Genomic DNA, 16220 nt, shown 5'->3' on the forward strand with positions numbered 1-16220 from the left:
TCCAGTCTCCCTTCACAGGACTTGTGCTCCAGACCCATCACCAGCTCCGCTGCCCTTGTCTGGACCTGCTCCAGCACCTCAAGGTTTTTCAGTGAGAGGCCCAGAAGTGGACACAGGACATGAGATATAGTCTCACCAGTGCCCAGTACAAGGGATAACTGCCCTGTGGACCACTGCTGGCCACACTAGTGCTGATCCAGGTCAGGATGCCATCGGCCTCCCTAGGCAGACGCTGGCTCCTGTTCAGCCACTGTCAACCTGTGCCCCCAGGTCCTTTTCCACCGAGGAAAAGTGAAGGCGAGCAGCTTTGAAAAGGCATGGCGGGGTCCCTGGGAGCAGGGCCGCCAGCCCTCGCTCTGTAGGGCTCTCTCTTGCCTGCCATCGGCAGAGGGAAAGGGCGGAAGGCGCCGCGCCCGGTCTCGAACTCGCGGCCCCGCCGGCGCCACGGCGGTCCGGGCGCGGGGGGGGCGGGGGCGGGGCCGGCTCGTGCTCGAGTGCCGTGCAAATGAGGGCGGCGCTATGCAAATGAGCGCTTTGGGCTGGCGGGGCGGTGCGCGGCGGGGCGCGCAGAGCGCGCGGGGATGCGGCGGGGCGCGGAGGCGGCGCAGCCATGAAGTACAAGGTGAGCGCGGCGGGCAGCGAGCCCGCACCACGACCCGCACTGCACCGCGGGCCGGGTCCGACCGCTCGGGGATCCCCTCCGCACCTCCTCGAGGCGAGCCTGTGCCCGCGGGACGGCCAGCTCTCCCTTCTGCCCTCCGCTGCGCTGCCTCCGGGCGCAGAGCCCGGGAAGGTGCTCGCGCGGAGTGGGAAACGAGGGCGCAGGGAATGGGTCGGGCTGCGGGGACCCCCGGGTGCTGTGTCGGTGTTGGCGGTGCGGGGAGAAGGAGCTCCTCTCGCTTTTGCCGCTGGTGCTGGCTCTGAATAACGGGCTGAGCCCGGGATCGCGGTGCGCGATGGCCAGGCGCGTTTGGGACAGGTACCCCGATCCTCCCCGGGAGCTCATTCACCTCCTTCCAGGCGCTTGTGGATGTTTCCTCATCACAGTGCGGTCTGTTTGATGGATCACAAGCGAGGGGGAAAAAAAAACCCCTAGCATTTTTTTAAAATGGGTAGCCTATCCCCTGTACAAATTCCTATCATCCCCGCTTATTCAATAATCACTTTTAGCGACTTTTTACCAGAGGGGGTTGTGGTTGGTTGGTTTTTTGGGTTTTTTCCCAAAAAACACAAATGTGGAGCCTTTTGTCCTAATATTACTCAGAAATGTCTGGGCAAGGTACAGAATTGCCGACGGGGCATTAGATTACTGTACAGACATACCGTAATCTTGTGCGATTGGAAAAAAAGGGGGAGGGAAGGAAAAACTTTCCTTGCCCTGCCAAAAATAACTTCAGCGTCAATAAAAAGGTGATTTTGGAAATGTCACACGCTATATACTTACTTGGAGACTGGGTTGCTTTGGAAGTGAAGTCCATCTCCGTACTCCGTAAAGTGAGGCAGCGTGGTGTGAAAGGGTGCTGATGGAGTGGCAGTGTGTGTGAGATGTGTGAGTGATACCCAGGTAAACGTGCGGGGATTTTTGTGCTCCTCTGTACATCTCTGAGCTCAGGCCAAGTTTTCAGGGTCTCTCCAGCCAAACTTTGGGAAAGGTCAGAGTTAAGTTTCCAAAGCAACTGCCAGTTTCTCCATCTCATGGAAAGACAAGGCAAAAGAAATTGTGTTAGATGTGGGTTGACAAAGGTAATCCGCGGTTTTCACAATTTTGAGGTGGAGCTCATGGCTTTTTTTTTTTTTTAATCGTGTCTCAAACAACTGACTGATTGGAAGTCTGAGATTAATTTTATCTATTCTCTTCTATCTGCTCCACCTCTGATCAGCCCAGGCAGACTTTATACCTGCCTAGAGAAGGTGTTACTCTGAGTAGAAAACATCAGGCACTCGAGGGTAGAGGAGCAGTGTCACTATTAGTCCAAAGCTCACAAACTGCTTTCAGGCTGCCCAGGGACAAGGAGCACTTGTATCCCAGTAGCACAGTAATGGTCCTGCATAGTTATACAGCTTCCTGATTTATTGTATGTAGGCCAGTGGCCCTGCAAGAATAGGGACAGATAAGGTGGCTCAAAAGGGGGAAGTCTTCCCTGCTCTGTAATGTTTCCTTTGCCCTGTATTGTGGGATTGAGGATTTCGGATTTGGTTTGTAATGACGTAATTCTAGACAGAGAAGACTAGACAGAGAAAGAACAAGCCATTAAAAATAAATAAATAAAAAGAGAAGACTGAGGGGTTTGGCCTCAAAAACCTTCTTGCTGGATTACAGTGTTTACTTTCCCTGGGAAATGTAAAGTAGTTACAGTGTTTAACTGGGACAAACATTCTTAGATCTATTTCTTATCCCTAGAGTAATACACAAAGGAAATACCTGCACATTCAGTCTTTGTTCTTTTGTTCTTTCTGTATTTTCTTTATCTTCCTATAGAAGAACATTATTTTTTTATTGTACACATGAAATAAAGGAACGAAGAATGTTAATGGCTGCCTGGGGACATATCACTTCAGAGGAGGCTTAGCATCCAGGTGCAGATTTGGCTCTGTTTACCTGCTCCCAGTGTTATACTGGGGCCTGTCATTCCTTCCTTTCATTGTGATAGTCTGTAAGGCCTCATTTGAAGAAATTATTGAAATGCTCATTGTAGTTTAATTCAGAGTTTTAACAGTAGGACAGAACAGGAACTGATTCATGGGTGAGACCCTGAATATGTCTCTCCATCACTCATGATTTTGCTTTCAGTGTGACTAAACCCAAGGTCATTTCTGGTCTAGAAATCCTTTTGGTACACAATCTATACATTTTTTATTCAGACATTTTCAAAACTTGTTCCCTCCCTCTCTTCCTTCATCTAAGCTTCTTTTATTGTCCATTGCATTTTTCCACCTTAACACTCAAGTCTGAATCCTCTGAAAGGGAAAATCTCTGTGGACTTAAGCAAGTTCAGAATTTTACCTTAAATATGTCTTCTCACCACTGTCTAGCTTTTGCACACTGTGTGAAATTCAGTGATTCTGTGACTATTTAAAGCAAAGAGAAACTTAACCCCAGGTCAGGTCCTGCTGTCCCATTCATGAACTACTTAAAAGCCTGAGAACACAGAAGTTATTTTAGCTGAGCTGTGGAAAGATGGGAAAGGTTAAGCATAAGAAATATTTGTGTTGGTTTGGAGCATTTCTTAGTCCTGCTTGTCTAAAAGCTGCTTTCAGAAGTAATTCCTGCAGGGGTGCAGTTGCATGAGGGCAGCACCTCAGCTCTTTGAGGACAACAGCTTGCTTTTGAGGTAAATCCCCATGTACAACAAAACTGCAACCCATCAAGTTCTCACAGGACTCCATTCCAGTGTTCTGTAATCCAGGAGTAGGGTCAGCCTTTTCTGGAACCAAACCCAGGCTGTGACTCCAAGGATGGAGCAGTTACAGCTAGCTACAGTGTACTCTGTAGCAACAGAAATTCCAATGGGTTTCCATGATGAGGGAAGGACATGGATGGGAGAGGGTGTATCTGGCCCCCAATTCCTGCAATCTTATCTCAGGCAATAAAAGTGCAACAGAAGCAAAAGGGAGAAGACATTATCATAACAAGGCCTTTGTAGCTTGGTGGCTGTTCACATGGAAGACAAAATAAGAGGGGGAAGGATGGAAGAAAAGGGGATTTGTCTGTTTACTAAAACTTCCAAACAGTGAAAGAGGAGAAGAAAAAAAGCCCTGCATTCCTTACCTCATTTAAGCCAAAAGGAATGACGTAGATGTAAAGTATGAGGTCTTGATTATCTATTTTTAGATAATTTGTTGGGCAAGGAAGAAACCTAAATAGGGTTCGAAATGCCTGCCATTTGTGCTAAGGCACAGTCCTGTAATATATAGACTTGATTACAATGTCTGCACGCCAAGACAAACAAAATAGTGTCCCTGGGAAGAAATACAATATTCCCAACCAGAAGTGCTTGTGAAAAGCTGCTTGTAACCCTGGCAATGAAAGACTTTGAGTGCTGGACCATATAAAAGGAAAAGAACTGTCTGTACTTTATTAACCAAATCCTCTCTGTTTCATTTATTCCTTCTTCCTCTTTGTTTCATTTTTTATTTCCAGTATCTCAGCAATCGCAGGGTGGCAGTCAAACTCAGAAGTAAATAGGAACTGTAAAGTCTTGTAAAATGTAGTTCGGAGAAGAACAAACTGACAAGGGGAAAACCAGTCCAAGTTTGTGCCAGGTCTCTTACTGCCATGGGTTTAGAATGGAAGTTTCATGATTTTTCTCTCACCTGTGCACCTACAGGATGAGGTGGCTGAGGTCTAGCAGGGTCAGGCCCAAGTCAGCAGCAGCGCCAGTGAGATGTAGCCAGAAGGACTGTCCCCTTCATAAAGCTTGGACGGCCACTGTCATTCTCAGCTTCTGGCTGTAGCCTTGTGTGCCCTCCTTCCCCTCCTGTACTCCCCCTGTAGATTTATATTAGTATACTTAAAAGGGGAGAGTACCCACTTCCCCAGAGTAATTGAGAAATTCAACACACTGTTGTGTCCACTTGCTCTACCAAAGTCTTGGTGGGACAGCAGAATGTTTTTACTTCTGTTTTATATGGAGCTGCTGAGGCTTAGGGATGTGACAGGGCTTATTTCAGAGAAAGAATAAGAACCATCACAAAACATTGTAGCCAACAGCAAGCAGTTTTTTTACCTGATTTCTAAACTTCTATCTTTTTATGCTAACAGCTACTCCTGAGTAATGTGGCTGTGAATGTATTGAATCAGGAACTGGCAGCCTAATCTGTCTCTGTCCAGTAGTTCCTAGTGTTTGATGGGGAAGCAGAACTAGCAAGTGAATGGCCTTCCTTATTTATTTGATTGTCCCAATTCAGTTTGATTCTAGACAGAGCAAGAGGCATTAGATACTTGTCTGGGATGGTTTTACTTTTGCTTTTAAGGTCCTGCTAGAGGCTGCAGGTTGCACATTAGACTACTACTTGGCCTAGAGGTGTCTTGGCTCAACTCTACTGATTCCAAACAGTGCCATACTATCAAAATACCTCATCCAGGGGGACCTATCGGATCAGAGAGCAGGAAAGCTGTCTAATAGTAAGACTTTATGGAAACATCTTCTGCAAAGGAAAAATGAAAGCACATTTCAATGGTTACTGTCTTAGGCTGCAGAACTCTGCTATTTTGCAGAATATAGTCTAGACATCAGAGAAGTCTCATGAAGTGTTATCAGGAACTTGCTAAAGTGTTGGAGCACAGTTCCTAAGACTGCAGACAAACTTATCTTTGGAATCTTACCATCTCAAACCCAGCAACAAGTGGGGTTAGAAGGCTATACTTGCGCTGGTACCTGATCACTGAACACTGAACTCCTGTGTGTGGGGTCTGAGGAGAAGATTGTATTTGTGTATTGCCTGTGCTCCATTATAAGTACCAGAATAATTGCAGCAAGGCCAGGTGCATCTAGAAAAGTAGAAAACCAGGAGCACAGAGCTTCCTACATGTCCTGTTGCTGCTATCAAAGGTGTTAAGGGCATGGGAGTGCCTTCTGCACACAATAGATCTGCTTAGGTCACTTAAGGGCCAATGGGAAGTCACTCTTGCCATGCTTATTTTATTTGGACTAACTTATTACAGCATTTTAAGTATTTAAATCCCATTCATACCAGTAGCAATTAGGAACCCACCTGTCTCCCAGGGTCCAGAGTTTAATTCCATTTTTAAAGCACCATGAGTGCTTAAGAGGAGTATGCACAGTCTCAGCCTTGGCTGCAGCACTTGTGGAGGACCCTTATCTTGCACTGTTCCCATTTCTGGGTGCACTTGATGGAGACAAGTAGCTGAACTTCTTAGGACATAAAAGTCCACATGCCTCTCTAGGTAACCACTTTCAGTGACATTTGGAATCATAAATGCCTAAGTCACTTTTGAAGAGGCTTCTTTACATAACAGATGCTCTCTGAGCATCCATGAAAGCAGTGGACATCTCCTGTTAGAGCAGCACTCTGGCCCCTGAAAGGTGCTTTATGCCGAGCCTTCAGTGGGCTTGATCAGACACTCCTCTGGGACTGTATTATGAAAATTGTATTTATGGCAGGTATTGAGCAATGTTTATTAAGTCAGGCCACTGCTAAGAAAAGCTGCATGTAGAGGCACTTCTGCCTGTCAATGGCTGCAGCTCTCAGCGCCAGTGAAGCCGGGTCGCTTTACAGCAGCTCAGAGTGCAGCCTCTGCATATTATTGCCTGATTATCACAGCCTGCTCTTGGCAAGTGCCCGTTTTCTTTTGCCTTTTGGTCTAGACATTACAGTAGTGGAAACTGTCTTAATTTTAAGGAGCTCATTTTTCCACAGCAGATTTGGACGTAGTTTGTGTTTGACATGAAACAGGGCTGCTAAAGCCATACTTCACACTCCTAGAAACACAAATGCATAGCATGACAAAAATTGTTTAATTTTTTTGTCTATAGGGATGAGGCCTATTCTCACCTTTCTATTTTTATGTTGGTTTTGAAAACACTTTCTTCACAGTCAGAGTGGATCAGCCTGCCAGAAAAGGAAGAGAAATGAGAATGGGTTTACTCTACAGGAATGCAAGTCAGCACATCAGAAGCCCTTTCTTAAGCAGGCCTCATCGACAGCAAGGTTGAAAATTTTAGCAATAGCAATACCATAAATCATTTGGTAACAGCAAGTCTTAGAAAATGCTGAAGGAGCCCAGGATCAAATCTCAGTTCTTCCAGCAAATGACCTGCTTAGCTGAAGACACAGAGAGGAAGATACAGACCATTAAAAAATCAATAATTCTCTTTCTAAAGAAGTTTCTGATCCAAAGGGTTAAGTACAAGACAACCAGAAGTGTGCACTCTGTTTAAGATACAGCTAGCAGTAGGTGGTGTCATGAGTGCCCTTGTCCTGTGGACTTTACATCCCGTTAAAATGCTTAGGGTAATAAACCAATTTTTACTGCTACAGGAGGGCGTATTTACAAGCAAATATCTTCTTTTGTTTTCTGTCTCTCTTTTTATACTGCTTTATTTTATTTGCAGCCCAGGAACTGCCCAAACCAATCTCGCACAAGATCAAAATCTTACATGATGAAGCTGAAGTTGTGCTTCAGCCTGAGATTGAGCAGAGTAACCAGAGCTGCTTAAAACTCACCTGCACCTTCACCATCCCTCTTCTCTGGGGGTACACTTACCCAGAAAATGTCAGCTTGCCAAAATCGAGCTGTTCTGGGAGACTTGGTGACTTTTGGCCACTGAGATGGCTCTGACTGGACCTGGCAAACCTCAGCTGCCAGCCAGGCTTGGCTCCCCTGGAATTCTCATTCACAGGCAATGTGCCTCCTGTCCCACCAGCCTGCTGAGGGCTGGAAGTAGCCTAAAAAGAGGAGTTCCTGAGCTTGCTTTTCTTTAGTTAGCTGCACTCTCAGGGCATCCCAAATTGTAGCTGCTGTGTAGTATCCTAGGTGGTAACACTAAAGTGGTAGAGTAGGATGGCTTTCCCTTCTAATGAATTTTTTTTTTTGAGAAACCTGGGGGAAGAAGAGCATGTCCTAGTTCATCGAGGTTCTAGACTTTAAAAAAAAAATTAAAAAACATACTTTTAAAGCTGAAGCCATCAAACAAGTGAGTTGGTGGCAATACTGAGGTCCTGTGTCTACATAGCTGTGGTTTCTTGACAATCAGGTTGGAATTGTTTCCCCAGAGCTGCAGAAGGAAGGGTTAATTTTGGAAGGAGGGTTTGGGTTTGTTTTTTTTTTTTTTTTTTTTTAAGGAAACTTTGTCTGGGAGAGGACTGCTCACAAATGCCAGAAAGTGGAAAACTGAGAACTCAAAACACACGTTTTGGGATTCTTTCTTTCCGTACTTTTTTTTCCCCCTTCTGCTCTGCTTCTTCAATTCTTTAGCATTTAACATCCGATCTCCTTTCATTAAGTTTTTAATTGCTTGCCTGAGGGAAAGAGGTTAAGTTTTACATCTGCTTTTTGATTCTGATGTACTGTGGTTTAATCACAGTGAGATCATATTTACTCTAAGGGTATTGTTTGCATGCTTGCTTTTTTTTTTTCCTCTCTCCCTGTTGATGTCACAAAAGGCACACAGCCCTCAGACAGATTTGAAAAGGCCTTTTAAAGTCATGGAACAAGATCACGCCCTTCCTTGGGTGGGGGGAAAGGAAACCGGTTACGAGGGTGAAGCATATACAGAAACTTAGTGAGTTAGGTGTGGTGGAATTTCCCAAAATATTAATCGATCTTGAAGGTAAGTCAGGGGATGTGATTTGTAATCCCAGAGAGAGTAAAGAGAATGCTATTTCGGCACTCCTGTAAAACCCCAGGAGTTCAGAGGGAATGAGAGGAACATGTCCTGAGTGGATCAGCGCTCTGCCTGGCTTTAGGTGTTTCTGTCACACGCTGTGTGTGACGCCTGCGATGGCAGCAGCACAGGGTGGGTGGTGTGCCAGCCCAGCAGGGCCTGCTCGGTGCCAGGCTGTTGTGCCGGGCTGTTGTGCCGGGCTGTTGTCCCAAAGGATCCTTATCCCAGCCATGTCCCCTGCCCGCGGAGCCAGGACTGCCTGTCCTGCTGGCTGCGCGCAGGGAAAGGGAGCGCCCCGCTCCCCTTGAGCTCCTCCTGCTCTGTGCCATCCACGTGGGGTTTGGGATGAGGTACAGCCCTGGCAGCGTCAGGAACAGCTTATTTAACACCTAGGATGTTGTGTTCTGTGATTAACTTTGTAATGCCTCTCATTCCCTCGAACTGATACAAAACTGGGCAAGCCAATAAACCAAAACTCAGTGAACAGATGAAAGAATATCGTCTGAGCAAACAGAGACAGCCTGGCTTTTTTTTTTCTTCTTGCCAATGTAGAATTATCATTTTGTTGCTCTCAATAGATATGGAGCCAGAAATCTTTATTTTCAACTCACTTTTCCATTGGGAAACATCAGGCATGGCAATAAGCTGATGCACTCAGTGCAGAATTGTGAAGTATTTTATTCACACAGGCTGGAGCACCAGTAGGAATTTTTTGGGTGAGCAGCACTTGACCAGAGAATTATCTTTGCTAAACCAAAAGCTTGTGGGTTTTGATGTTAGAAAGCAAGAGAGTGCCTGAAAAGCAGAGCTATGAGCTTTGCCTGAGGAGTGAACTGAAGCATTACCATGGTGGGCACTTGCAGCTGGACCCCTTATTTGTCATCAGCTGGGAGAGCCAAGGGAGCTCAGAGTTCCAGAGCCACGCTCAGGCTGGGTGCTCGGGGCCTTTCCCCTGCTGCAGCTGTGGTAGCTGTGACACCCTGTTAGTGCGGAGGCTCTTTGATAGGGGCTGTGGTAGCACTTCCTGCCTCCTCTCTGCAGCTGCACACTTCATCTTGACATAAAGAGCAAAAGCCTGCACACACTTGTTGCTGGCAATGAGTTGTTTCAGGTCTGTACATGGATGGGGGCTGTTATGGCCAAGCATTGCCATTCCATGGTCCATTCCCCATGTCACTGCCTACAGGGACCTGCCCAGGAACATACCAGGGCAGCTTTGTGTGTATCAGGTACTGCCTTTGCTCTTCACACTGCCTTCTTCCAGGTTTGAGCAGACCAGCAAAGACATTTTTCAAAGCTGAATGTCTTATTCAGTGACCTCTGTCAACTTCTGTTAAGTAGCCTTTGTGATAGGTTGCTTGTTACAGATAGACCTGTTACCTAGTGTGCTTCAAGAGTTGCTTTCCCTGCCAACACAGCACAATGAATGCTTTATTTCAGGGGCAGTGACAGTAAGAAATAGAAAAGGAGAAAGGAACCGAAGTTAAACTGTCCAATGACTCTTGCACTGAAACCCTTCTGTCAGAAGGCACAATAGAGCTAAAATTTTCCTCTCTTCTCTCTGAGTCCTGCTTGTAGGCAAATGGTGTATCTCAGAATAAAACTTTTTACAGGGTTTTCAGAACAATCCTTTTATCTCACAGGCACATCATTACTACTGGGCCTAATGCAGCCCCAGTCATTCATTTTTAAGAAATCTAAAAGATGGGAATCTGTATGAAAAATAGTGGATAACTAAAAGTCATCCAACCAAAATTAAGCTACTGGTTTGTTCACAGACATTGCCCCCACCTTTCCTTCCTTTGTTCCTCCCTTCCTACTCCCAAGCTAAACATAGGAGAGAAGCTGTTTCTCATTTTAAGAAACAGTTTGCCCAATAATAGAAAAAAGGGGTCCCACCCTCTTTCAGTGAAGAGCAGAGGCAGTTTTCCCAGTCGTGTTTGCACATAAACTCTACACACAGGAAGCAATATTCTAAAACAAGACAAAGCCGAACCAAACATACGCCTCAGCAGCCAAGCACAGAGCGGGGATCAGTATCTTCCTATTGCACCTCTGAGGGATGCAGCAGGAATTCTTTGAGCTCATGGTTGGTTGAGCCTTTTCCTCGAGCGTTCATTCATCGTGGAGCTGGCAGAGAGGTTCGAGTGGGCAGCCCTGTGCTGGGAGCCTGGCACTGCCGCTGGGCCCTTGAAGAGACCATTGTGTTTAATCTCCTGGCATGTCATTTGTTATTCCTGCCTTCTCTGCCATGGCTCTGGGCACCTCACACACTCGTTACCCACGTCACTGCATGTGTTTACTCTAACACAAGTGGTAGATGTTTCCACTCTTCTCTTTAACTCTTGCCTCTTCCCTCTTCTGCCACTTAGCCTCATCAACAAACACCTTCTTCATCCTCCAGACTATGAATTACAGAATTCAGTTCTCCTCACTGCAGAGAAGGGCAGCCAAAACAGGTCGTGATCTTCAAAGTGTTTTCGTGTGTCTCCATCCAGCTGCAGATGTGTCAGCCACCAATTGCCACAGGCTAAGGAGAGAGCAGACACCTCTGACAGTTCTGTAATAGACCTCATTTATACAGCTGAATTTGACATGTTGTTCCTCCAAGATTTGAGAAGAAAAATAGCTTACAGAGTCTTTTTTTTTTTTTGTTTGGGTTCTGCAAGTAGAACAGCTGACAGTTTTCAGAGCAGCATCTCTTGCTTATTGGGTCATGCATCCTAGGTGCAAAAGAAAGAAAAATCTGAGGTGTACAGAGAATACAAATTGTCCCTTTCCAGCTTTTATCTAATGGACTTTAAATGGCATTAAAGAAAACCTCAGACAGAAGTTTCAAATCCCAGGTTCACTTTACCTAGAGGGAGCTTGAAAGCTTTACTTTTGTCTCAACCAATGTAGAAAGTTGGGACCACGGGCACTGTAATCTGCATTTGATCTTGAGAGTATCCATTTCCATTCCCTTACTTTTAGACAGTTTCTGACAGAGTCAGCAGAGTCTGCTGAGCCTTTTCCTGCAGTGTGTTCCAGCTGAAATCCCCAGGCAGCAGTCATTAGGGTCAGGCTCCATTTTCACTTTGACCTGCTGACAACTGAGATAGCACTTTGTTAAACAGAAGACTGTAAAACTTCCGATTTTCAGTGATTTTACATAAGATGCTTTCTACTGCACTCATGAGCCCAAGGTTAAGAGGAATTTAAGCTTCTTGAGAACAAATGTGGGGTTTTTTTGTTTTACTTGTACAGAGCATTAACACCATGGGGCCTGACCCTGGCTTCAGCTTCCAGACATCCCAGTATTGCTAGCAAGGCTTGACACAGAAGCTGAACTGAGTCTTTCCAATCCACCATTAGCTGCAGAGAAGCACTCATGACTTGAAGTAGGGCTGTCACAACGCTGGGAGCGCAGGAGAATGGAGCTGCTGCCCAGGGACCACATGGACTTTTGGATTTTGAGGAGGGCACCACTGCTCCTATCATGTAGTTAATTTAACTAGACCAAAGGAGAGCAACTGATACTCCCAGTATTAGTCTTATTACAAGAAGCTGGTAGCTGCCAGTATCTTCATTTTATGCAATGCAGCTGATTTCTATAACAAAATGATTTTTTTTCCCTATGTAGCATAAGGTAATTTTCCCCAGCCTTTACAGAACTTGATTTTGTAGCTCTGCATCTGTTGCCCTCCCTTTTTTTTTTTTCTTTTTTATTGGGAATATAAATCCCTTTAAGGGGACTTTTGTGCAACTTACTAGTTTTGAAAACAAGTTCCAAGGCAATTTTCTCATTGCCCTTTCTCTAGGAAACAGACAAAGTTTTTTTAGCATTTAGTGATACAAAAAGGTCACTGCTGTGCTTTTGTCTTCTCATATCAGATCTTAGTGCTTACTTGGTGCCAGTTCTCAGGCAGTTGAGTGGACAGATCTATGCCTCTTCAGAGCAAGTCCAATTAATTTCATGTAACTGTCCCCACTCTCTGACCTGATGAGACCAATGAGAAGGAATATTGATATATGGGCTACAGTGCCCACAGAATGAGAAAATGATTCAGATTTGTCAAATCTTTGGAGATAAGGCCCACAGGTGTTGAAAGATGTCTTTGATCAGAACTTCTTTCTGTGTGATGAAAAGTAGAGACGACCATCGCGATCACCACAGCAGGTAAAAGGTACCTGTGGTTTCCAAAGCTTGCCTTCTGTGGTCACAATTGCAATTTTCTCAAGGCTGATTCTGCTGACTTGTGAAAGTGACTGTGACACTGTTTCTGAAGCTCACACTAAGCAATCCTCTGAAGGAAGAATGAAGTTGGGTAAAACACAGAAGGTTTGCTTAGCAGGAGCAGCGCCTTTGCTGCTGGCACCAAGCAGCAGGCTTAGCATTTCTGGTCCCAGTGCTTATTTGGAGGAATATTTTTCCTGCTTCACTGCTCCATCAGTGAATGGTGCTGGTGGCATGGCTCTGGGCTATTTAAAAGGCCTCAGGGAAATGGCTGTGAAACAAGTGGCAACCAGTTAGTATAATTCACATACTGGTGCCTGAGTTAACACCAACAATGAGAATCTGAAGCTGTTCGCAGCAAAGAAGTTCTGAAGCACATCCAGAAAGTGTTAACATGCTGCATGCCAGGTGGTGAGAAGGTCACTGGGACAGAGATAATGAGCAGCTAGAAAAAAAAATTCACATGGGAACTTTTATCTGCTCTAATTCTACCACCATTTCAGTTTTGTTCTGAGAATTGCTTTGCTGCAGAAGCTAATCAAGTTTTTCAAATACCTTTAAACACCAAAGTACAGAAAAATACACATTTATCTTTGATTTTGCCTGCGTGGTTAGTGCCTCCCCCACCAGCTGTAATCTTCCTCCTTTAAACAACTGCCCTGTGAAAGTCTTCTTTAAGTTGCACAGGCTCTGGTGCCATTAGTAGATTTCCCCTGTGAAAGACATGCTAGAAAGAAATGTGGAAAGATAAGAGATTGACATGAATATTCAGATTAGGCTGGGGCTTTTGTTTTCTGAGCTTCAGACTCCACTGAGCAGCCTGGTTGACGCAGCGAGAGCATAGAGGTAGTGCCCAAGAAGAGACCACTGGTTTTGACCATGCTTAAATAATAGTTCTACAGTCTTGCCAAGGCATGGACAAAAATTGCTCCCTGCTTTATCTATATTGGGATATCTTAGTGTTACTGACTGATGAGCTGAGTAGACATACATGAGAGGGAATGGTGAGCCCCAGTGCTGCTGTTTACATGGGAGTTCAAAATGGCAATCCTGCTTTTCCAAGCCAAAGCTTAATTTATACCAACCTCGCTAATGATGCTGATGAAAGGTAAAGCCAGTGTTTCTCATACATTTGAAAGCTGATCTCCCATTCAGAGACGAGGAAATTGATCTCATGCACCCCATTTCAACCCTGCATGTCTTGGGAAATGCAAGTTCACCTACCTTTTATGTGATACCTGAGCTTATCCCCCTTCCATCCACCAGTCAGCCCTGCACACAACCTGCTACACTGAGCAAGGTCAAACTAAAGTCTCTGTCTCGAGGTAGCACAGGAATGATGGGAAAACATCAGTGTGTCAACAGGGAAAGATATAACAAGTGAGGGATGGTTAAAAGAAAAAGTTCTGAAGTGTCCAAGAAGGAATATAAATATGACAGATAAAAACACTAAACTGTACTTGACGCTATTCCTTTGACATAGGAAAGATAAATCTTTAAGGCAGCTGCATATCCTTTTTGGTGGCATAGCACCATTTCAGTTTGTGTACTGTATCCAGATATTTCAGCTTGAACACTTCAGATCCAGGGCACTGTATATTTTTTCAAGTGCTTACAATTGGATTATAACCACCTCTGCTGACCACCTTCACTGAAAATCAGGCAGTCATGGTGCAATTGTTTCCAATATGTCTGGAAATATCACCAGAGCCAAGAAATTAAATCTTCATGGCCTTTTTGAGGGGTCCAAGAATGTTAGTGCAGACAGCCTGCCTACTTTCCATTGAATACCTTGGCCAGTTACTCAGAGCTGGATGTGCCATAGAGGCCTGCAAAGAAAGAGGAAAGGGAGGTGGGTCCATCTGGGAGAGGAGGTGGTACTTATTAGTAACTCATCACAGCCTTACGTCAACTCAGAGCTGGCTTAAAACTGCATAGCAGAGGTGCTGCTTGGAGTAGAACCCTAGCAGGAGAGAAGTCAGGGCAAGCTGCAAAGCCTGCCTGGAACTCTGGGCAAATGCTTGGGGATAGAGCTGTGTGAAGCTCCTTGTGTTGATGGTACTGCTCCACTTCACATAATCAAGCAAAGTGCATCTAAGAGTGCTTAAACTGTGTTGACACAAGTCAAAGACACTCTTTGGCTGCCCTAAGTCTCCCCTTATGTTACACACAAAGGCTCTTTGTGGTGCTGGTTGATACCTACATTCTTACATTCTTTTAGATGGGCACTGCTTTCCTCAAGGCACGGGCATGACCCTGCTTGGGGTCACTGGGCAAATTATTTTTTGGAATTATATTTTTCTCTTGAAGATCTTTCTACAGAAGGTGGACCTCAGAGGAACCGCATTCTTTGAAGTTGGTTTGGAGGTTTTTTTTTTTGTGGGGCTGGTTTTGAGGCAGCAGGGGAGGAAGGGTTTTATCTATTAAACTACTGCTGTGCTATGCTGTGCCCCTGAAGAAGTTTGCAGAGTGAGAAGGCACAAAGCTACATGCAAAGATGAGCATCGTAGCTCAAAACCGTGACGTTTTGTCACCTCATTTTTAGATAGGTTTTCTTACTAGGTGGTCTACAGATCCATCACTTTTAAGGCCACCTGCAAGCGTCAGCTAAAAAAGCCAGGCCACTGTCTGTACACTAAATGGGATCTGCACCTCCGTGGAAAGTCTTTTGGGACCCCACAAATGTAAGACTGTTTGGGAAAAATTACTCTGGATTACTCACTCCTTGTGAGTCTTGCTCAGGTTTATTTTTAATGGCTGCTAACTGGCTGTAGCAGTACACAGAGCATGTTTGTAGGGAAATCAGTGTCAGGAGATGAAGGTACAAGCCCCTCATTCACAGGAAGAGCACCTCAGTGCCAGGAGCAGCACTCTCCTGACTTTCTGTCTGTTCAGGTGACTAGGCCGTATAAAGAGCTTCTATCTGACCCACTGTTACTGGAAGATTTCTCACTAGCAGTGTTGCTAATGCATAATCCTCTCATTTTCCCAACTTGAGACAGAGGAATCCTGTGCTGTATGATTTTCCATGTTTTTTTTTTTTTATTTCCTACACACTTCTTTTTCAAATTCAGTCCATATTTCCTATCACGTAGAATGTGCTTGAAGATACGGAAAAATTCTGCCTTGTTTGTTGACTTGCTATTCTTGCCTTTGTTTCTCCACAGAATCTTATGGCCAGGGCCCTCTATGACAATGTCCCCGAGTGTGCCGAGGAGCTGGCCTTCCGCAAGGGCGACATCCTGACGGTGATAGAGCAGAACACCGCGGGGCTGGAAGGATGGTGGCTCTGCTCCCTGCACGGCCGCCAAGGCATCGTCCCAGGCAACCGCGTGAAGCTCCTGGTAGGTGCCGTGGTGCAGGACAGCCCTCCTGGCCAGGACGTGCCCGGCCCAGGACTGATGAATCAGCCCTTCAGCCACCAGAAGATCTACCAAGTGCCGAGCTCGCACGCCTCGGCACGGGACCCTGTCTACCAAGTGCCGCCTTCCCACCAAAACCAGGGAATTTACCAGATACCCACCGGTCACGGTCTGGTGGGACAAGAGATTTACCAGGTGCCACCCTCCATGCAGAGGTGTATTGATGGTCCAGCTGTGACTAACAAGGTGTGTGCATTTGCTTTTATTTCATAGCTGCAGAGCAGCTCACTTGGG

General features: G+C 45.5%; 1 protein-coding gene across 2 annotated transcripts in view; it reads left to right on the top strand.

Annotated features, from left to right (window-relative positions):
- Nucleotides 1–552: 552 nt before the first annotated feature.
- NEDD9 (neural precursor cell expressed, developmentally down-regulated 9) overlaps nucleotides 553–16220 on the top strand; it is a 37261-nt gene continuing 21593 nt past the window's right edge. The window contains exons 1-2 of one of the 2 annotated variants that reach the window (XM_064705276.1): nucleotides 553–622; nucleotides 15732–15908. In XM_064705276.1, coding sequence (XP_064561346.1) covers nucleotides 611–622; nucleotides 15732–15908 — 189 coding nt within the window. In that variant the 5' untranslated portion in view covers nucleotides 553–610. Of the gene's footprint in view, nucleotides 623–15731; nucleotides 16173–16220 lie in introns of both variants that reach the window. The other variant, XM_064705275.1, reaches the window with a different exon arrangement.

This window comes from Zonotrichia leucophrys, chromosome 2 (genome assembly GCF_028769735.1).
Source record: "Zonotrichia leucophrys gambelii isolate GWCS_2022_RI chromosome 2, RI_Zleu_2.0, whole genome shotgun sequence".
NCBI classification, from domain to species: Eukaryota; Metazoa; Chordata; class Aves; order Passeriformes; family Passerellidae; genus Zonotrichia; species Zonotrichia leucophrys.